At 54.6% G+C, this 22,406-nt stretch overlaps 1 protein-coding gene across 1 annotated transcript; it reads right to left on the minus strand.

The window, feature by feature from the left end:
• Positions 1-10,486: 10,486 nt before the first annotated feature.
• Positions 10,487-17,962, minus strand: KLHDC8A (kelch domain containing 8A). Its single transcript, XM_082704047.1, has 6 exons — positions 17,649-17,962; positions 16,693-17,294; positions 13,547-13,711; positions 13,143-13,358; positions 12,422-12,523; positions 10,487-11,556 (listed from the first exon to the last, which is right to left on the minus strand). The coding sequence occupies exons 2-6, from the start codon at positions 17,066-17,068 to the stop codon at positions 11,363-11,365; spliced, it is 1,053 nt and encodes a 350-aa protein (XP_082560173.1). The 5' UTR covers positions 17,069-17,294; positions 17,649-17,962; the 3' UTR covers positions 10,487-11,362.
• Positions 17,963-22,406: the final 4,444 nt, after the last annotated feature.

A 22,406-nucleotide genomic window follows, 5' to 3' on the forward strand; every position in this document is an offset into this window, starting at 1 on the left:
GAAGGCTTCTAGGATTGAGAGGCTCCCTCAAGATGACTGGTATTTATGAAGTGTTGGAAGGAGGTGGAGTAAGGCAAAGGGAAATATTCATTCATTTAAAAATGCATTACATGGGGCACCTGGGTGGCTCAGTGGGTTAAAGCCTCTGCCTTCCGCTCAGGTCATGATCTCAGGGTCCTGGGATCGAGCCCTGCATGGGGCTCTCTACTCAAGCGTGGAGCCTGCTTCCTCTTCTCTCTCTCTGCCTGCCTCTCTGCCTACTTGTAATCTCTGTCTGTCAAATAAATAAATAAAAATCTTTAAAAAAAAAAAAGGCAGGGGCGCCTGGGTGGCTCAGTGGGTTACAGCCTCTGCCTTCGACTCAGGTCATGGTCCCAGGGTCCTGGAATCGAGCCCTGCATTGGGCTCTCTGCTCCTCGGGGAGCCTGCTTCCTCCTCCTCCTCTCTCTCTCTCTCTCTCTCTCTCTGCCTACTTATGAAGTCTGTCTGTCAAATAAATAAGTAAATAAAATCTTTTTAAAAAAATGCATTACACTCCTATCATTTAACTTGTGTTCCCTGAATCTGTATATAACTGCCCACTCATAGTTTTCCTCTTGTGATTCATGAGATTTGGCTTGGTATTTAAGGCCTGGAACACTAGAATCCCCATTTTGAGTGTCTAGAATCCCCATTCTGAGTGTCAATTAGAATGAAATGAGAATATCCACAGGCTCTCCTCCTTCCTCTAAATGTGAAGTGTAATAGGGAGAAAGAGACATTTTCCCTTGAGTCTTCATGCTAACCCAATGTTTTGAAGTGGGTCTTATTTTGCCAAAAGCTATACAGCCATACAGAGAAATTGGCTGAGCTGGAATTCGGAACCCCACAGGAGGATTGTGTCTCCAGCTGCGTATTCAGGACAAGCTGAAGAGCAAGAAGGACTACATCCCCAGTGACTGGATTTTATATTTAGTGTCTGCCCGGTTTCCTCCTTCCACAGATCCTTTGATCCTTTCTAGTGTGAGTTAGGGATGGAGAATGCTTCCTTTGTAGCGGGAGAGAATCCACTTAGGGAGGAAACCAACTTCCCTTCCCCAACTCTGAGGGGCCACAAGAGGTAGCCAATTTGTTATTCCTCCTCCACCAGCCTCCCTCCTTGCTCTGAGTCATCTGCCCAAATAGAATGAGGCCCAGGTACCAGTCCCCCGAGATCCCCTTCCATCCTGGGATAGAAGCTAGCTGGGCCCATCCAGGTGGATTAGGGTCCTTAAGAAGAAGCAGGTGTAGTATTAGAGCAAGCACAGGGCCCTGAGTTCTAGTCCCGCTGACACCAAGCAGTTCTGTGGCCTTTTACCAATCACTTACTCATTCTATAAATACTGGTGCCTGCTAGATGCTGGATATTGGTCCCTGCCCTCAGAGAAGTCTGTCTAATGAGAAATAAACAAGTCAATCCTCAACAGAGGAAGATGTGCTCAGGATGGGAGAACAGAATGCCCTTGGGGTGTATAACAGGAGGGAGCCTTGGGCCCGGACAGGATGAAGTCGTCAGGCGAAGGTTCCAGCAGACGGGGCCTACTAAACAGAGACCTGAAGGGTGAGAGACAATTAGCCAGATGCATCAACACCTCCTCAGAAATAAGATGAAAGAATGATCCAGATGAGCCTAAGACTCCCTTTCAGGCTTCATCTAGACTCCTACCAATTCTTCCAGATACCCCCAATACTACTAGCACACCGCTAGGCACAAAAAAAGGTGCTTGGTAGATGTTTACGAACCAAAGGAACATATGTATGATGGAATTTGAAGACTAAATGACCGGAATGTGAATCCTTCTTTAGGGGGCAAGTCATGCATGATCAAAGAACCCAGAGAAAAGAAATCTGCCCTGTTCCAGCCAGGGGCGCCCTGGTGGTCCCTGAGGGACTAAAGGTGGTAGTGATGAGTGGACCAGGTTGCTGTCTGTCCGCAGAGACAGAGGAGGAGGCAGATGCAGACTGAGAAAGAGCCAAAACAGCCTGTGACTAGGAAATGTGGTTCACGGCTGAAACTCAACTCTCAGACTCCTTACAGGGAGACCTGGTCTGTCGCAACAGAGCGATAATTCCCTGACAGGGCATCTGATTATAGCTGGGGCCTCGGCAGCAGCAGATTTCAGGACATTCCTGGGTCATGTGCTTGGATGTGGCTGGAAAGCTGGGCTGAGCCGGGCCATAGTAATCCTGCCTGCCCCAGTGTCCCCTCCTGGGAAGGGGAAGCCTGGCCCCCTCACCCCCTTGTCCTATCACTGATTGCTGTGTGAAGGGCTCTGGGGATAACCATTCTTTGGGCCACATCAGGCAAGCAGTGAGAAACAAGCGTCTGTCCCAGTCCCTACACACCTCACCACCTGTGTGCATGCATGTCTGTGTGGGTTGGAGACTAGTAAAAACAGAAATTCATATGGCTTAGAGTAAGGACTTCTGTGGGGTGTGAAGTAAAGGGTGCAGGTGGGAGGGCAGGTGAGGAACACCAAAGCCATATTTTGGGGGTGAGGAGGGGGTAAAGCATTTCTTCTGAAAAAGAAATACACTTAATATGAGCCTTGAGGGGTGACCCAGAATTCGCTCTCTACTGTCAGGAAGTATACAGTTTAGTAAGGGAAATGAGATGAACACACAGTTTATCCTATAACCCAAGGCAGAAAGTAGGAAGGACCTCAAGAAAAGTACAGGATGCCGTGGGAGTCTGGAAGGATGGGTCCTGCTGTGGCTCAAGGATTTGATGGAGGACCTTAAAGGGAGAAGTGTGGGTAAAGGCCCTCAGGGATGAAGTGGAGGTGGGTGGGCGGAGGTGACACTGGGTATGTGTGGAGGGGCTGGGGTGGAGGCAGCAGAGTAGGCAAGGGCCAGCCAAGCACTCTGCATCAGATGAACTTTAGGGGGTTCCCAAGCCCTAGAATATCTCCTCTTCGGGGATTTACTTCCGTATTAATACCTGAACCCATCTTTTCTTTGGCAAAAAGGATGCTGCAGGCCGGAGGGCCCTTCCAGCCTGAGACCCTAACCATGATATTCCCTTTCCCTGGAGCCCTGAGATAGGTTACAGCTCCCCCAGATGGTGGACAGTATGGCCTTGAAGGTGCTGCCCTTCCCCTGCCTGGAGCTAGTGGAATGGTCTGGATAAGATCCTGTGAGTTATGGGGCGCCTGGGTGGCTCAGTGGGTTAAGCCTCTGCCTTCGGCTCAGGTCATGATCCCAGGGTCCTGGGATCTGGGCTCTCTGCTCAGTGTGGGGGGGCCTGCTTCCGCCTCTCTCTCTCTGCCTGCCTCTCTGCCTACTTGTGATATCTGTCTGTCAAATAAATAAATAAAATCTTAAAAAAAAAATCCTGTGAGTTATAAGTGGCTCTCCAAGATTAGGAGGTGGGAGTCCAAAGAGATGATTGTAAATTCTCAAGTGGCAGGCAAGTTAGGATGCCTGACTCAATGCTGCTCTCTACTGGCCAACTTAAGCCTAGCAAGCTTTATGGGACACCCAAAGCTGTGACCCCAAGCTCCCGTCTTCTTAGGTAATTATTCCTTCAATGAGCCAATCACTCCATTCATCCATTTGTCGCTTCGTTCATTCATTCACTCAACAATGACAATAATAGGTAGAATAATACCTAACATTTATTGGGCCAGCCCTGGTTCTAACTGTCTTAGGTACGGTGTCCTGCCCAAGGCCACCCAGGCCTGACTGGGAGTAACAGCTGAGAGGCTAACCCTGTGGGTCCAACATGGCAGCTCGAGCTCCTAAGCGTGGTATTGCTTTGTGGTGCCCAAATGGGCTCTGGAAATACAAGTTGGAACTAATGAGCTGCTTACAATCTAAATTTTGGAAGCCTTACCAGGAATTTGGGGGAATCGTGCGCAGCAAACACTGAAAGCGGTCCCCCGGGCTGTCAATTACAATGGGAAATTGAATCTTATTCACAGATGAGGCCTGGGAGGGACTTGACCCCATATCTTCTCCCCGAGGCAGCTTGCCTGCCTGTCTCCTGCCTGGAGCCACGGGAAGAGCTCAGGGAGGTGAAGAGTCAGGGGTCCTGGGTTCCAGCTCTTTTAACCACCAACGCCCCCATTTGGGTTATGGCCAAGGGATTTCTCTCTCGGGAATGTTTCCTCATCTCTAAAAAGAGATTTGGGTAAACCAACTCTGTGTTTCCTTTCAGCTCTGCTGGGACGCCTCGGCTATATCTAAGGAAGGACAAATTAGAAATCTCCATCCCTCCCCTTCTTTTGCCCACCTCGCAGGTGATTCCATCTCTACAATCGGAGCTCCATTCCCTTTCCCAGCCCCAGACTGGAATGATGTTTTGGCTCCGGGATCTGCAACCCAGGCTCCAGGTTCTGCTCTCCCCCGCGCCTAACTATGACACTTTTCCATCTCTTGGCAACTCTGTGGGCGAGAATTGTTGTTGTTGTCTTTTACACAGCTAACACGCTGCGTGCTAGCCGCTGTGTACATGAATTCCATCCTTGCCACAGCTCTAGGAAGCAGGTGTTGGCGTATGGTTCCCCCCATTGCACAGAGGAGGAAACTGAGACACAGAGAAATTCAAGAAAAGCTGGCAAGTAGTGGAGCCAGCCTGGAGCCCAGACCATCTGGCTTCAGAAACAGCTCTCTTAGCCCTCCTACTTCAGCTCAGAGAGAATACTTCATTTGCCCAGAGTCTCAAATAGACTGTGGCTCTCTATGTCATAGTTTCCTCAACCTGAAATGTGCCTCCTGACGGCCTCGTGGGCTCTCTGTGGGCCGAAACCATGTGAAGGGGCCAGATTGATGATTTCCTATGTCTGCTTGGGGTTTCAGTGAGCTCGGGTGCTCTCAAGTCTCCTCCCCCGAGTTCTGGCAGAGATCCCTGTGCGTGTGCAGGCTGTGACAACAAGGGGCTTATCAGACTCCCTGAGCTACAGCAGATCTGATCTGGGTCGCAGGACTGGTAAGATAAGCACTGAAACTGCCCGAGGCCAGAGCTGTGTACTCGGGGAAGGCAGAGAGGAGCCTGCCTGGGGGGTGAGAAGAGGAAGAGCCTGGGGATTACTCTCCATGCTGCTCTGTGGCCTGAACAAGGATATTCTGGGAGTTAGGGGGTAGAGGGGGTGGCTGTTTGTGTAGACTCATGGCAGGGGTTCTAGGCAGGGTTTTGGAAAGGGCCTTCCTATCCTGTTGTTGATGGCAAAACGAAAAGATCTTTCTCTTTTGCTGCCTCTCATTCCTATGTCCTTTTCTCAGTCTCGGAGCCTGTAGAACACCCATAACCGTGGGGTCTGCGGGCAGGAGTGGGGGCACCTATGCTTAGGACTGGGGTAAAAGAATTCATGGGATTAATGCACTGGGCACCCAGTCACTAGGTACTTTCCACTAATTCTGCTGTGCTGTTGCCTCAGTCATCGGAGAGCATGATGGACTGAGATGGGACAGAAGATATAAAAATAAGAGATGCCTCGGTGGCTCAGTAGTGAAGCACCAGCCTTCGGCTCAGGTCATGATCTCAGGGTCCTGGGATCTAGCCCCGCATCTGGCCCTTTGCTTAGTGGGGAGTCTGCTTCTCCCTCTCCCACTGCTTGCTGCTCCCCCTGCTTGTGCTCACTCTGTCAAATAAAAAAATAATAAATAAACAAATAAATAAAAGTAAGTCCTCATCCTTCCAGGGTCAGCGCTTCACACCCAGGATTTTATCGATCCTTCCCTGACCCTGTGAAGTCAGGGTCTTAGTTAGGTTGGATCCTGGGGTACAGAGGCTGCTGGTGTCCATGAGGCAAAGGGAACATGAGCCCCAGAAAGGCAGCCAGAGGATGGGGTTCCACACCTGGCTCTACCCCCGGTTAGCCACATGACCTGGAGCAGGCGACTCAGTTTCTCTTCACTCAGTTCGTAATTGGTGAAGAGACCCTGCACGTGGAAGGTCTTTGTAAACTGTGAAAGGCTCCCGGCTGCGGGGTTTTATGGTGGTGGCCCATGCTCGGGACTCCATCCTCCACCTAAATGCTCTCCCTTGAAGGGGCCATGTGTGCACTTCCTCCCGGCCCTGCCTCCACAGCCGCAACCCCCTGCACTTGGGAGTGGGCCCCTGAGTCCGGAGAGGGCCAGGCAGGGCAGGGCACAGGAGGTGTGCCCGGGGGGAAGGAGGGGGAGGGAAGATCTGCCCGGTGCCACCTCCCTGCCCCGGGTCTGGCTCCCACTGGCAACCTGAGCCCTTGGCCTCCCAAGCCGCTCCAGGAATGCAAACCCCAAACAAAGCACATTCTTGAGCCTGTCACCAGCTCCTGACCCTTGGTAAGGGAAGGCCAGAGCCAGCATTTCTCTTGGCCCTGAATGACACGAGCACAGTCTGGTGCTGGGGGCTGTTAGCACAAGCCGGGATTAATAGGCTGGCTGTCCCCCAGAGCTTATGAAAAGCCCAGTCCTGAGCCAGTCCTCCCGTCCAAGCCTGCTGCAAAGGGAGAGGGGACCCGATCCCTAAGCGAGGGGACTTGGAATACCGCTGATTTCCTGAATCTGATTCTTTGTGCCAGTCACGGGCTTCATTCAATTCAGCTGTTACACATTTATTTCACCAGTTATTTGTTACGCATCTGGACACAGCAAGCCCGGCTCTCTGTGATGCTCTGAGCGCCGGAGGGTGAATGGCATCGTATGGTCCTGAGAACCTACAAAGTTTTGTGGGGGGGGGTGGGGCACGTGTGGGGGCAGTGGCTGTGTTCACCAGGTGCATGAGGGGCAGGGACCCTGGGCAGAGGCAAGGAGGGGAGGAGCAGAGGCGGGGAGCTAGGAGCTGTGCCAAGGGACTCAGAGGCCCAGACTGAGGCTGGGAATTGCCTGAAGAGTAGAGGGTGCTCCCGGGGATGCTAAGCTTGGCAAGAACAGCTGGATTCGTAGACAGAGAAAGATTTCCGAAGCACAGGGGCTCTAACAGCAGTGCGAAGGGCTGGAGGAGAGTGCTGGGGGCACCGCAGTGGGGAGGCTGTGACTTGCTGATGAGGGGGTGAACCCGAGTGGCCAAGGGAAACGGGGAGGGGCCAACCTGAGGGGATGTGAGTGAGAAGACCAAAGGTGGCATGGTTCTTTGTCACCACTGTTGAGCCGGCTTTTTTTTTTTTTTTTTTTTTAAAGATTTTATTTATTTATTTGACAGACAGATCACAAGTAGGCAGAGAGGCAGACAGAGAGAGAGGAGGAAGCAGGCTCCCTGCTGAGCAGAGAGTCCGATGTGGGGCTCGATCCCAGGACCCTGGGATCGTGACCTGAGCTGAAGGCAGAGGCTTTAACCCACTGAGCCACCCAGATGCCCCTTGAGCCGGCTTTCTACAGGTGTTGGATGCAGAGGTCTGAGGTGAACAGAGACCCATCCTGAAGGGTCCCCAAAGATGGGGACACTGAATCCAGATAGGGGAGCCTGGGAAAATGATTTATCCCTTACTATTCCCTTATGATTGTTTGCTTTTAAGGATGTGAGTTGCTAAACAGATTAGGACCAAGCCTCACTTTCTGTTGAGTGGGAAGGAGGGTGCCCCCAATGTCCCCTTCTCATCCTCCAGATAAGGAGGGCAGGGCAGGCGCCCTTCGGGGGACAGTGAGTGGGAGCTTAGGAGTCCATCGCCTCAAGGGCACAGCCACACCCTCCCTTGCAAGGCTGACCAGAGGAGGAGCCTGGAAGGCCCAGCTCCAGCCCAGATAGGCCAGACCACTAGTCACAAGCCTGAAGGTCCTCACTCCAGCAATGCAGAGGGTGGAGGGAAGCTGGGGGGGGGGGGGGACAGACTTCTCTCTGAACCGCCTAGAAAACTCACCAACTCTAGCGGTCCCCTCAGGTGGCCGGTCTTTAGATACTTCCGGGCCTCCAGTCCCTTATCCCACTGACCCTCTGAGTCATCTGCCAAATACTTCTTCTTCGGAGGGTGTTTTGCATGAAGAAAAGAAATTGTCTTGGGAGAGTCCAATTTGGCTAATGAGGAACTGGTCCTGGGAATTTTTCCCAGTTCTTCTCCTCAAGGAACCATCACCTAAACTCACTCAAGACACACTTCGCAGGCACTGGCTGGGTTCCGGGCATGAACCAGCTGCTGAGTATGTGAGGGCAAGCTAGAAAGCTTGGGCTCCCCCATTTCCGGATAAGGAAGTCACTATTCCCCCATCTGTAAAACAGACCGATACCAGGATGTGAGGGGCCTCCAGCTGTCATGGCACCCATCTTTCTGGGCTTGACATTTCGAACTCCTTACATAGTACACCCCAGCTGATGTCCTTGTTGCCTCCGTGCGCTATGTCATTCGAGGCAATGGCATGTTTCGTTCACAACAGTTGAAATCTCAGACATGGCTCAGTCACCTACTAGCTGGGGACTTTGGACAAGTTACGTAATCTCTTGGAGCCTTTAGCTTTCTCATCTGCGAAATGGGACACTCCTTACCTCATCAAGTTGATCTAAGGATTGAAGTGAGGGCTTCACCACCTTGTCAGATTGGGAGATGAAGAGGAGAAAGAAGAGGGGAGGGACCTTTCCAGAGAGGGATGGTGACAGGAAAGCCTATGCAGGGGTGGGGGTGGGGGGGTGGAGGGGGTGGAGCGGGGCCTGGAGCCGGGCCATCTCTCCCCAGATCCCGAGCCGCTTTCATGGTCCCTCGAGGTACAGACCACGTGGTTCACCACTGACACTTCCTGCTTCCCTACCTCAGCAAGGCACCCCCAGTCTTTCCCAGGAGGGACCTCCAAGAGGTAAGTCCTCAGCAGATGCCAGCTCTGGCTCTTAGTGGCCCTCATGGGCTGTGGTGGCCAGTCCCCCATTCTCATAATAGGGAGACCCTTTTTCAGGCTCATCGTGCCCCTGAAATTCTGACCATTTAAAAACACCTCGGTCCCATCCTTAGATCCAATATTGTTCTGTGTACTTGGAAAGGCCCCTCCTCCAACACACACACACACACACACACACACACACGGCTTTGGCTTCTCTTGGAAAGGGCAGAGCCACCCCTGCTTGTAAATGCCTTTCTCAGGGAGGGTGAAAGGGGACAGTGGAAGGTGGGGGGTGGGGGTGGGCAGACCAGGGCTGGACTTGGCATTGGCTTCCCAAACCCCCTGATCCCTCACGGGGGCTGAAGGTCTTCTGGCACCTTCTTCTAACAGTTACTTCAGCAACAAACAGATCCGAAATAGGGGTGCCCAGAAGCAATAGGAAAGTCTCCCCCACAGTCGGCTCACCAGGGGGCACTGGTGGCCATCGGCTGCCTCTGGCCTGCGTGGGAAGGCCAGGCTGGGCCAGCAGGGGGCAGCACCCTTCTGAGGCTGCATGAAAGGAGAAAAGCCCCAGATTCTATTGGTCCTGATCCCCAGAGCCGATCCTCCAGGAGGCTCCCCCTGAGCCCTGAGCCCTGACAGGTTTTCCTCTGTTCCTGCCTCTCGGGAATGAATTACACCATCGCACAGTAAGTGCCGTCTGACTCCCCGGTAACCCCTCCCGAGGCAGGTTTTCTTTGTATCCCTGGTGCTGGTACAGCTTTTAAAAATAACTGGCTCAGTTGGTTAAGTGTCTGCCTTCGGCTCAGGACAGGACCCCAGGGTCCCAGGATCGAGCCCTGCATGGGGCTCCTTGCTCAGGGGTGGGGGGAGCCTGCTTCTCTCACTCTTCCCCTCCCCACTGCTTGTTGCGGCTTGCAAACAAATACATAAAATCTTTTTAAAAAGAAGCAGCAGCGGCAGCAGCAGCGGTTGCCTGGAGGGCTCAGTCAGTTTAGCCTTCGGCTCAGGTCATGATTCCAGGGTCCTAGGATCAAGTCCTGCCTCGGCTCCTTCCTTGCTCAGCGTGGTGTCTGCTTCTCCCTCTGCCTCTGCCTCTCCCCCAGCTGTGCTCTCCCCTTTCTTTCTTTCTCTGACAAATAAATAAATAAATAAATAAATAAAATCTTTAAAAGGGGGCGGAGGGGCACCTGGGTGGCTCAGTCAGTTAAGAGTCTGCTTTCAGCTCGGGTCATGATTCCAGGGTCCTGGGATCAAGCCCCACGTTGGGCTCCCTGATCAGCAGGGCCCTGCTTCTTCCTCTCCATCTGTGTGCTCACTCACTCTCTCTCAAATAAATAGATAAATCTTAAAAAAAAAAAAAAAAAGAATAAAGAAGAAGAAGAAGAAAGAGGTGCTCTAAAACCTTCAAGTCGTTAAGTCCATGAGCAATCCCTTTCCCCCTTGGGTAAGATGGCAGTGAACTTCAGCTGAGTGAACTGAGGCCACCGTGAAGACATCAGCTGCTGAGCGCAGCCCTTCCTGCCTCCTAACTGGAGTCTTGCCTATAGCTGTACTGGGAGCGAGGTGACACGGCCGGTCGAGGTTTGGGGATAGAACCTGCTCCGGGGGAACAGCCAAGGACAGCTGGCTGCCTGGGGCCCTATTTAGTCTGACACCGTCACAGGGACAGATTTTGGGGGTCCCCTCTACCTGTCAAGATACCCATCCACCCAACCCCGGCACCAGCTGCCCGAGAGGATAGGAATATAGATTTTAATCATTGTGCTGCTGCTGTTAACCCGGGTGTAGTCAATCCAGACTTTGTGGATTTTGATGCCACAGTGTACACGAGAAGGTTTTGTACAGAAACGCTCCAGGAACGCTGGGGACAAAAGAGCCAGGGAGGGGTGGCGGAAGGAGAAAGTGAGTGAGGAGAGGAGTGGGAAGCAGAGCCTGGGCTGGGTGTCTGCTCCTTCCTCATCATCGCGTTCCCATCAAGGACCGGAGAGGCCTGGGATCTTGCTGGCCGAGGCTGCTGACCTGGACTGGTCCATTTGAACCTGACTTCCCTTCCAGCTCAGAGGCCTCTGCTCCAGAGCCGAGTCGCTGAGCAGATGAGGGCGAGGGCAGGCCCGCTGCTGACCGCCAAACGGGGCAGGGATGCGAATCATGGGAGAGAAGACGGGTTCCGGACTCCTTGCAACCCCTCACCATTTTCCATCCCTAGAGACCCTCAAAGTAGCACAGAGCTGGGGAGAAGACAGTGATAGCCGTGGTCTTCTACCCCACCCACCTCCTGCCCTGGCCACTGGGGGAGGCGGAACTCAGAGGAAGGGGAGGTAGCCGGTACTCCTGGGCCTTCCTCTGCCTGAGCAGGAGGGGAGGAGCCTCCTCAGAGCTGGGCTGGGCTCCAGCTGCAGGTTGGCGGAGTCAGCGTGTCTTCTTACGGTTTCCTGGGATCGATACAGTTTGCAGGTGGGGGGAGGTCCCCCAGAGCCTCTAGGGCCTGACCCCCCCCAGTTGCGGACAGGAGCTGGCATCCTGGGAAGTCACCCAAACTGCTCTGATGAGACCATGTCTGTCGTCAAGAGTGGAGTGGTCTGGTCTAGGGCCGAGGCGCCAGGCCCGGGGGCAGCTAGGAGTCGGAGACGCACAGGGCTTCCACGGCGTCGCTCAGACCCTGGCTGACGCCCCCCACGGCCAGGAGGCAGTTCTTGATGACAATGCTGGAGCAGGCGCAGCGGGGCGTGGGCATGGTGGGGAGCGCCTCCCACTTGTTCTTCCCCGGGTGGAATGCCTCTGCCGTCTCCAGGACCGTGGGTTGGTTCCCTGGAAGTGCCAAGGGAAGCGGACCTCACAAAGGAGACCAGCCACCAATCCCTGCCCCTCAGTGCCACCACCTCCGTGGTCCCCTCTGGAACCCACAAGCAGAAGCCACGGACCTCAGTCCCTGGACTGCAGAACGGCTCCCTCCGGACCCTGGGCCTTGGCTCTTGGCCGACAGCCTCTTAGCCCTGCCTGCTTTCTCTCCTTCTTTTCATCTCCACCCACTGCTTTGACCCCAAGTCTCTAGACGCTGCTGCCGCCTTTCTTTTGCCTTGTACTAAACAGCTGTCCCCGAGGTCTGGCTCGCATTGAGCTCCTTCCATGCTCGGGCGAAGTGGGAGTCTGCCTACACTGCGTAACCTCTGGGCAACTAGAGGTTCTCTGCCCTGTTGAGGCTGGGATCCTGCCTTCAAAATACCTCTAGTCTCTGTGAGGAGTAGCCCAGCAAATCCTGAACCCGTTACAAAAATCTGTCTAATCAGGTTGCTCTCCTAGTCCACGATGGAGCTGGATATGCAGGGAGTAGAGCAAGCCAGAGAAAGAGGACCAGGCTAATCCCTGCCATGCATTTGTCCCCAGGTGTTCCTGGATAGGGCCCCAGGGAGCTGTGCTCAGCAAGCCTGCTTTCCAAGGTCGGCAGCCTGTTCCGCATGCTGTCTTGGCCTCAGTCCCCCTGTGTGAGAGGCTGGAAAGAGCACATGGGGACCCGTTTGTGGATACGTGGGAGGGCATGTTTTGAATTATTTGGGTTAAAGTGGTAGGCAGGCAGTGTGCAAGAAGCAGCCAGAACCTTCTCCTGCTCACGCAGAGCGCCAAGTGTCCACCAAGCACCCGACCCGCAGTAACAGCCTGAAAGCGCCATCCTTACCGAGTCCTCCGGCCACTATGACCCGTCCGCTCAGAGAGCCGGCCACAAAGTCTGCCCGCCGCTTCTTGAGGAAGAATGAGCGTTCCATCTTTAGCCAGCCCCCTACGGGCCATGGATCGTGGCGCATAAATTGAGAGAGAATTAGATGCTGACCTCCCTCACCAAATATACACCTTGTCCCCAGAGCTCACGTCCGAGGCCCAAGTCTATTCCAACCACCCTTTGTGCTCTGGGCAGAAACTACACCTCCTGCTGTTTGAAATGATGGGCTCCGAGGCCTCCCCCCTTTCCCACCCAGGCTTGCTCCAGTCCAAGGAACCAAAATCCCCTGCAACGAATCACCTCGTTCTATCTCTGTTCTCATGGGCTCCGAGCTGGAGAGAAGGCTAACTAGAGGCAGCGAGCAGGAAGGTCGGGATCCTTCTGGGTCTACATTGGTAAAAAGCAGGAGAAGCCCTCACTCCCCTGGCCCTGCCTGGATGTCGTAAGAAGAAAATAGACGGGAAAGTCTTGGAGACAAATAACCAGCCAGCCAGGAGGAACCCTGTCCAGATGGAGGAAAGCGATCTCAACAGTAGCCCGGAATAGTGAGGGCTGTCCAGATCTCTGAAAGGCTCCCCCTGCTAGGGCAGCGGCCCTGGGCGGGTGCATGGGATGGGGGCAAGGTGCAGGGAGTCAGCCAGAGGGGTCGTGGGCAGCGAGTAGCCAGTGCCCTGCTTACCTTGTTCCATGTCGAACACATCCATGGTCCGGAGGAACTTGGGCTGCCGGTAGAGCCGACCCTGCCTCAGGCCCCCCAGGCTGTAGAGGCGGTCATCCAGGGTCACAAAGCTGGAGAAGGCCCGCTTGCTGGGAATGTTGGGGAACTTGGTCCAGGAGCGAGTCTCAATGTCAAAGACCTCAAAGGCATTGACTGCATACTTCGACTGTCGTCCCCCTGGGGGCCAGAACGGGGTTGGAGGGGTGGAAGAGGGGGGGCCACAGTAAGTACCTGAGGGCAAGGGCTGGGTTTCCCCTTTTGACGGTTACCGAGCTGTACAGGGAGCGCACTGTGTGTCAGTGCTTCCTGTGGGAACGGACCCCAGGAGAGAAGAGACAGAGGCGGGACAGATAGCATGTCCTTACCTAGCACGTAGATCTTGGAGCCTCGGAGGAAGGAGGTGGCAGCATATCTCGGGGTGGGCATGGGTGCCAGTGACACCCACATGTCCTTGAGCATGTCATAGTGTTGGAGGTGGTTGTGTGGACGGAGGTCCAGGCCCATCCCACCAGCCGCGTACACTCGGTAGTCTAAGGAGAAAGGCCACACACATACCCCTGGCTCAGCTTATCTGCACGATGAGACAGCTTGAAGACCAGCACTAAGCTCAGGCCAGGTTCCCAACCACTGCAACCTCCCTGAGTGGGGCTGATGAAACCACAAGTCCCTGCTGGGTTGAGCCTGGGTCTTCCTGAAACCGCATCACGCTTGCGTGTCTCAGTCGTCCTTGGTGTCTGGCCCTTGGCTGAATCTGGCACGGGGTAGACTGTGATGGAGTGGGGGTCTGGACAACCCTTCGCAGGTCTTGTCCTCTCCATGTTCCTCCCTCCTAGGCAGCCAGAGGGAATGCCAAAGAGGAGAGGTATTCGTCTGATGCCTTCCAATAGTGGACTGTTGCTTAGGCATTCCCAGACTGGAATGCTCCAGACCCAGCAGGAGCCTTTGGAAATGAGGTCAGCCCTGCTTGTCGCTGGCCTTGTGGGACACTGGCCTGCTGCTGATTTTCTCTGTCTGCCCCCTGCTCCCCCGGGAGTGCCTTCCTCCTTCGCACACTGGGTGGCGTGTGGGCTCCGGAAGGCATCCTGCACTAGATGAGACAGGGTTAGGGCTGAATGAGGGGGAGGCTTTGGAGGACAGAAGACTAGCCCCTTTAAGGAACCCTGCCAGGGCGGTAAGCTGGGTACTCTCAGAGCAGAAGCGAGTTCGCTCCCATTTTCTTGTTGCTCATGGCGGCAAGTAGGCAGGTAGGCAAGCACCTCCCTGACACACCGCAGTAGGAAGGATAAGCTGTTTCCTGGGGCTTCCCTCCAGGGCCTCCTAAAGACCAGAGACACAGCGTCCCCTGCTCCCTGACCCCACAAGCCACTCGCCTTCCCGGGGACCCACCCGTGCCTGGGATTCTGTCTCCCAGTAGGCAGTCTTCCCAGCTTCGGGCCCTAAGAGGCTTTTATTCTTCAAGGGAATTACAGGGATGAGTGCTATTTCCTTCTATTGAGCACTACCTCCAGTTTTATTGAAAAAGGAAAAAAATCCCAACTGTAACCTCAGGTCAGGAGATTGGGCCTGCTAATATTGGGAGGGTTTCCCTTACATGAGCTCTGCCTCGCCCATACCTATGTCCCCCCGAAAACACACCTCCAGCAGAGAACCCTTGGTCCGTGCCCTACCACCACTCCTGGGCCAGCTCCTACTCAGTCCTTCACGGGCACTTGGGTGTCCCCCCACGGCAGAGCTGGGCTGAGAGCACCAGACCAGTGCCTCCCAAGGCATTGACTTTGCCCTACTTGCTATTTATTACCGAAATAATCGTCGTCTGTTTCTTCCACTAGATTGTTAGAGAATTTGTTCGTCCATGGCCCCAGACTTTGCTTCAGTGCTGGCCACACAGGCATAGGAAAGCTTATCAGACCCACTGCTGAACCCAGTCAGTGCCACAGTGAAGAGCAGAGACTCCATCATCACTCATTAGCCCTGTGACCTTGGGCGAGGTATTTAACCTCTTCGGGCCCCACATGGCTTCCCTCCAGAATGAGGGTAATCATAGCGCTTACCTCATCACCCAGCCTGTGAAGATCACATTAAAACACATAAAGCACCTACGGTAATGACTCAATAAATGTGAGTTCTTAATCTCCCAGCAGCACTTCTCGAGGCCGATGCAGGGGGTGGGAGGGGCGGCAAGGAAAACACTTTCTCTCTCTTTCCCCCCACAACAGGCCTCCAGGTCTCCTGTCTTTCCTACCCAGGGTTCCTGGAGGCCCCACAGGCCACTGCCCTGAGGGATTCTGGGTTAGAGTTTCTCACTAGTCACCTCCACTGGTCAAGACCCGGACTTCTGAAAGTAGGGACCAGGACTTCGGTCTCTCTCCTTCATCCCTGGGACCTAGAACTATGCAAGGGACAGAGCAGGTATTCAAGAAGTACTGATTCCTGATCTACAGTAGACCCAATGGGTCAATGGGATGGTTTTGCCTGAGGAGGAGGGAGGATTGCATCTGACCAAGGCTATCTGAGCTGCACTGGGGGCCTTCTAATTCCTGTTGGACCATTTCTTATAAAGCCCTTTGCACTGGGGCACCTGAGTGGCTCAGTTGGTTAAGCATCTGCCTTTGGCTCAGGGTCCTGGGATTGAGTCCTGGGATCCAGCCCTGCCTCAGGCTCCCTGCTCGGAGGGGAGCCTGCTTCTCCCTCTGCGGCTCTTCCCACTCGTGCCCTCTCTCTCCCTGTCAAATAAATAAACCTTTAAAAAAAACAACAGCAGCAACAGCAGCAAAACAACAACAACAACAACAAAAAACACAAAAAACCCTGCATGTTTCAGCAAAAGAGAATTTGGAGCCCCCTCTGTGCTCTGGGCTGTGCTAAACCCAACGAGAAAGAAACAAGGGATTTTGAAAAAGTGAAACGAACGTAACCTCCTGATCAGCACATGCTCGACCTGAGACCTGTGAACCTGGGCAGGATGCTGCAGGAGCATGACCCTCAAGAACTTTCTAGTCCCCATTCATTAGCCTCTCTGAGATTAGGAGGCAGAGGGGGAGATAGAGGGTAGTGGGGAAGGCCCTGGAGTCAGGCCTCAAAGCCCCCGTGGTGGGGCCTGGGGATGGTTCAAGGAGGCAGAGAAGGTTCCCAGGACCTCAGATATGTCTCTGAGACGTTGGCCCCTAAAAGGCAGTGGGCAGGGGATAAGGTGTGGGTGGGAGGCTCTGTCCTTCTGCAGAATGAAGGCGTCTGCAGGGACACAGCACTAACCCTTCAGCTCTCCCCTCTGGCCAGGCGCGCCCAGCTCTCCGGGAAGAGCCTGGTGGAATTACTAGACACTTCACCTGCTGAGCCTGTTTTCCCATCTGTAAAATAAGGCCAGTGGGTCTTCAGTTTCAGGTCTCTTCTAGGGATCAGACAGGATCAGGACTGTGAGAGCGGGCCCCCGACTCAGTGTGGGTTTCTATCCCTCTCCCCGTGGTCCCCCACTCCCTCCTCTCTGCCCTCCCGCCACCCTGGCCCCACTCGCCTTTGGCCGTGACAGAAATGCCCATGGCGGCCTCTCGCAGCACGCTCCGCTTCTTCCACTTGCCCTCATCGATGTTGTACATCTCCACGACCTTCAGGGGCAGCTGACTGGTGCCCACACCCCCGATCACCATGATCCGCTTCCCCAGGGCGATGGCGGCCACCCCGGCCCGGGCTGTGGGCAGGGGGGGCAGGGCGGTCCACTGGTCGGCCTCGGGGGAGTAGACCTCAAAGCAGTCCATGGGGATGCCGTTGTCGTCACATCCCCCGATGGCATAGACCTGCCCCCCGCTCTCCAGCAGGGAGCAGTAAACCCGGCGGCTGGGCAGCGGCGCCAGGCGCTTCCACTGGAAGTCCTTGACGTTAGGCACCTCCATCGCAGCCCCGGGGACCCCGCCCGCCGCGCCCCTGTGCCCGCGGAGAGCCAGGGCGCCGCGGGAGGTGCGAGCCCGGGGGGCCGCCCGTTACTCCGCGCCCCCTCTCGCCGCCTCCATCTGGCTCCCGTCCGCCGGCTCCCGCCCGACCCCGGGCAAGGGCCCCGACGCCGGCCAGCGCTTCACAGTCCCTCCAGACTGCGCGGTCCGGCGGCGTCCGCGCCTGGCCCTGCGGGAGGGATGGGGCGAATCAAGGGCGGTCGGGGCCCCGCGCCCTCGCCTCCTCGCGCCGCCGGCCCGGCGGACTCCCGGCTCCCAGGTCCTTGCCAACTTTAAAGGGAGGACGCGGCGGCCGAGGGCGCCACCCCGCGGCGGCATCGCGCCCCGCAGCGCCCTGTCCCCCGCCCCTCCGGACGGGCTGCTCGGACGCTAGCAGGGCGCGCGCTGGGCTGGGGGCTTTCGGGGACTCGCGGCGCCCCGCTGCCTGCCCGCGGAGCGAGGAGTTAACACCTCCGGGCGCCGCCGCCTCCCTGCCCCCGCCCCCCTGCCCGCGCCCTCCCGCCCACGCCCCCGCGCCACTTACACAGCCAGGCCGGAGGAACGCGGTGGCGAGGCGCAGACCGCGCATCAGCAGGGAGCGGGGAAACGGGGATCCAGGAGGCCCTCCGCCCCGGGGCGGCGGGTAGCCGGGGAGAGGGCGCGGTGTCCTTCCCCAGCGCGCACGCCGCCGTCACACATGCAGGCGAGGAGAAGGGACGAGCAGCGCGAAGGAGAAGCGGAGCCGCCCGCGGGGAGGAGGCCGGCCCGGCTGCTCCGCGCACCTCCCCACCCGCAGCCGCCACACCTGTGCAGGAGGCCGCGTGCGCCCCGCGGCGGAGCAGGCCGTGACCTCTTTATATAAGCGCTGGCAGCACCCGCCCGCGGGGGAGGGAAAGGGCCCCGCGGGAGCCGCTCACCTTGTCTACGGGGTCAGAGGGGCGGGGCACTGGAGCCAGGAACCCAGATTTCAGGGACCAGACTCCCTCCAGCTTGATGGTGGGGTGTGTGTGTGTGTGTGTGTGTGTGTGTGTGTGTGTGGCGGGGGGGGGCGGTTTGTGTTTGTTTTGGATGAGGAGGCGGAGAGACCAATTACCCAGTTTATCTACAGCACCCAGACCCGGTTCGTGACAGGCTGGCTCAGTAGTCAGCTTTGCGTTGGGGGAGGCAGGATCAAGTGCTTTAACCTCATAGAAACAAGGTCCGTGGGTGTGACACGTGCAGACCTGACATAGGTGCACCCAGTCAGAGCGGGGCCACTGACCCCGCGCACCTCTGTGTGACTTACACATCGCCCCAGCCTCTCCCGTCCGGAAATAGTAACTGACAAAGCACACACATGTGGACACGTAACCAGAGACACCGAAGTAGATGGAGGAAGGGCGGGGGGGACGCAGCGCTCCCCCATTGCCATGCCTTCTGCACACTCCTTGAGGAGGGGAGGCCTGGTTATGCAATGTTACCACTCAGCACCGATCCACGGGGCTTGCCAAATAATTTTCTCAAGCCACATTCTCATAGCCTTTTCAGGATAGCAATCCCTTGTAACAAAGGTGCCCAAGACACCTGTGGGCCCCCTGGTCTGACTGCAAAGCCTGTGGGGTTCTCTTTCTTTCTGGTTCCCTTGAATACAGTCTTGAAACACTCAGGCTTGGGAGTCTGACAGAGGTTGGTTTGAATTCTGGCCCTGAAATTATTTAACTACTCCGAGACCCAATTTCCTTCTATTATTTTAATTTATCTTTTTATTTGGAGAGAAATTGTAGATTTACATGCAGTAGTAGGAAATAACACCCTTTACCTAGTTTCCTTCAATGGTAACATCTTGCAAAACTTCTAGTACAATAATATTACAACCTGGCTATGGCAGTTGATGAGGGAAGGTACTTCCTTCACATCACTAGGATTCTTTCTATTCCCCCTTTATACCCACACCTACATCCCTCCCACTCTTTGCTCTCCAGGCCCTGGCAACTATTAATCTGTTCTCCAATTCTGTAATTTTGTCATTTCAAGAATGTTACTTAAATAGGATGATACAGTAGGCAACATTTTGGGATTGACTACCCACCCCTCTCCTGGCATAATTCCGTGGAAATATGCCAGGTTGTTGTATGTTTGCCAATAGTTTATTCCTTTTTATTTCTGATAGAAGTATCCATAGTATTCCATGCTATGGATGGATCCTTGCAGATTTTCGTGAAGATTAAATGACATATTGTTTGTAAAAGGCTCTGTTCTGTTTTCCGGCACATAGCAAGGGCCTGGTAAATCGCTATTAACACCATTGTTACCTACTATCGTCAACAACAGCAGAAGAAGGCAGACAGAGAACAAACAGACATTTTGCCCCTTGCTCAGGAATGACTTCCTGTGAGAAACAGACGTCACGACTCACAGTAGGCCTATCTTAATATCTTGAGTTCTTGGCTTAGAAATTCCCCTGTTTCTTTTAGTTTGAATTCTCTGTACTTACACAGTAAGCACCTCTAGAACCTTCAGAGGAAGGTTGTGTTCTGCTTTCTCTATCCAGTAAGAACTCATAAATTCCAAAAGAATGTGGTCTGAATTAATGAAGTTTTACAGGAAACACCAAATATTTCTCTTCTGTCCTAGGGATCACAATCTCCCCGGGGAGACGAGGGAATAGACTTTCAACTCCCGATTTGAGCTGTCTTCACAAAACCAGCATAGGCTGATCAGGAAGACTGAAAGCCCTAGCCCTTCCTCAAAGGGGCTTGTGGGGTAGGTCTTCAGTCTCTTTTACCCACTGAGCTTTAAAAAAAAAAAAGAGAGAGAAAAGAAAAACATTTATTTACTTTAGAGAGGGGTAGGGAGAGAATGTGAGCAGGGGGAGGGAAAGAGAAGCTCTAGCAGGCTCCCCTCTGAGCATGGAGTCTGACCTGGGGCTCCAGATCACAACTCTAAGATCATGACCTAAGCCAAGATAATGACCTGAGCGGAAATCAAGGGTCGATGCTTAATCCACTATGCACTCAGGCCTCCCTTGCTTACTGAACCTTTTTTTTTTTTTTTAATATTTTATTTATTCATTGGAGAGATGGAGAGAAAACACAACTAGGCAGAGGGAGAAGGAGAAGCAGGCTCCCCACTAAGCAGGGAGCCTGCTGCAGGGCTTGATCCCAGGACTCTGGGATCCTGACCCGAGCCAAAGGCAGCCACTTAACCAACTGAGCCACTCAGGTGCCCGCTTACTGAGCCTTTTACCAAAGCAGTGAGGCGAGGCTCCTTGTGCCCCCACCCACTCCAGCGGGGCAGCAGAGTCCCACACTACTTTGCGCTTGCAAAACTCATCCAGCTAACCCAAACCCTCACATACCCATTTTCTCACGATCTTTGAAACAACCCTGGGAAAGGTGACCCGGGTGGGTCTTAGTCCGCACTTTCACAGATGGGGAGTCTGAGACTTTGTGACATAAAGTAAAGGACTTGTGGCCTCTTGAGGGCCTGGACCAGTGCGGATCTGGTTTGTGAATTCTAAATCCAACATCACCCCACCCCCCCGCCCCAGGAACTTGAACAGTTAAATCACAAAGGAAAGCTTGTGTATTCTTAAGGACACTGAGCTTTTCCACTCACACCTGGCTTCCGGCTTTTTGTCCAGTTACAGTGAAGGAAAGAGCCCAGGCCCCCAAAGGGTTCCAGCGACTTCTGTCCCCCCATTACCAGACTGTGTGCTGGGCAGCATCACTGGGAAAGGACTGGACTCCAGCCCCATCCAAGCCTAACGCTCATGTTTTGCAAGCACCACCCTCTGAGAGGGCCACGAGATCTAGGGACTCAGACCCTTGGAAAAGTACTAAGAATGGGATGCCTTTCAGACCATGGCCTAATTGCTTGTTCTGGAAATACTGGCTTCTCTCCATCTCCCCTACTCCTTCCCCCATGGCTCTTCCTCCCAGCCAGGTGACATTCTTTAATCCTTACATTGAGTGCACATTGAGGAAACCTGTAACCTAGCAACCGCCACTTAAGATTCCCTGAGTCACGGGCGTGTTTCCATGTCTGGGCAGAGCGCACCAAGCTGGGGCCTGAAGGCGTGCCAAGCAGAAGCAGGGAGTCTGGTGACCCCTTTGATGCCTCCACAGCCCGCTCTGGAGCGAGGCCACTTTTCCTCTCAGCATCTTCTTTCTCCAGTCAAACCTAAACCCTTCTCGCTCTGACACCTTGCATGCATCAGGTCCGGCTTTCTCTTCTCTCTTAAGAAGTGTTTGACTTTCTGCCTTGGTTACAAGGTGGCACAGGACAGTGGGGAAGCGGGGGAAGGAAAGTTGATGAGAGCCTCTGACAATAAATTCTCTCTTTGATTCTGCGGAGTCTTTCTTACCGTGATATTTCTGCACCAGCCTTGTCAAGGAGGTGCTCAGCTCTAGAAAAAGTCACTCCCCCTGCTCGTGTTCTCTTTCTCTCTGACAAATAAATAAATAAAATCTTTAAAAAAAAAAAGAAAGAGAAGAAAAGAAAACCCACTTTCTGGAGGTATGGGAGGAACCAGATGCCAGGCAGAGGTCCTGGGCACGTAGGAGGTACATCGTTTCTCTCTGTGTGATGGCAAATCCCCGCACCCTGACTTTCTGGGCATCCAGGCCAGTGCGCCCAAACAGCAGGTGCCCGTTTCAGAGTAGACCCCTTAGCAGGGCTCAGCCACGTCTGCGCTGGCGTCTCGGGCAGGGCTTCTTCCCTCCTAGCACACTGAAAGCTCACGGGACTGATTTGGAGAATGGCCGGGGCCCTTTCTGTAGAGAATCACCTCATCTTCCTTGGCAGGCGCGTGGCCATATTTGGAGGGTGGGAGTGTGGAGAGCTCCTCCAGGCAGGGCTGAGGCTGTGAGCGGATCCAGGGGGAGGTACATTCCTCCCCGACATGGAAAAACCTCATGGGGCCTCCTCCCGTCCAGTCAGTGTCAACAACAGCCCAGAAGAAGGATTCAGGGCTCCAGAGGACTCGGTGGGAGATGGTGTGACACTGGTGCCAGAGGGCAGAAGCACGCCCCTTTGGGGTTGGCAGTCTGGAGGCCTGTGGGATGGCGCCCTCCTCACCCCACAGTCTTGACTAGATAGAAGAACTAGCCACATGCCTTCAGCCACCCGCCCTGCCCGCTCCTCCTCCAGAACAGAGCACAGGCCTGGGGCCTGGAGGTTAGCGGCGTCCGTTAAGGGGGCGTCTGCTGGAGAGCGAGTTTCAGGCATGGGATGTTGGGGTGCAGGCAGAGGTTATTTTGGTTTTCAGATTCAGGAGCTGCACTATTTACAAGAGTCGGGAAGCTGCCCCTTTGTCTGCTGT

The sequence above is a fragment of the Mustela nivalis genome (assembly GCF_964662115.1).
Source record: "Mustela nivalis genome assembly, chromosome: 16".
Taxonomy (NCBI): Eukaryota; Metazoa; Chordata; class Mammalia; order Carnivora; family Mustelidae; genus Mustela; species Mustela nivalis.

Coding starts and splice junctions, on each gene's coding strand:
- KLHDC8A (XM_082704047.1), bottom strand. CDS start 17,068: ATGGAGGTGCCTAACGTCAAGGACTTCCAGTGGAAGCGCCTGGCGCCG. Junction 13,712..16,692: donor CATTTCTGTCACGGCCAAAG/GCGAGTGGGGCC, acceptor CTTTCTCCTTAG/ACTACCGAGTGTACGCGGCT. Junction 11,557..12,421: donor CATAGTGGCCGGAGGACTCG/GTAAGGATGGCG, acceptor TGGCACTTCCAG/GGAACCAACCCACGGTCCTG.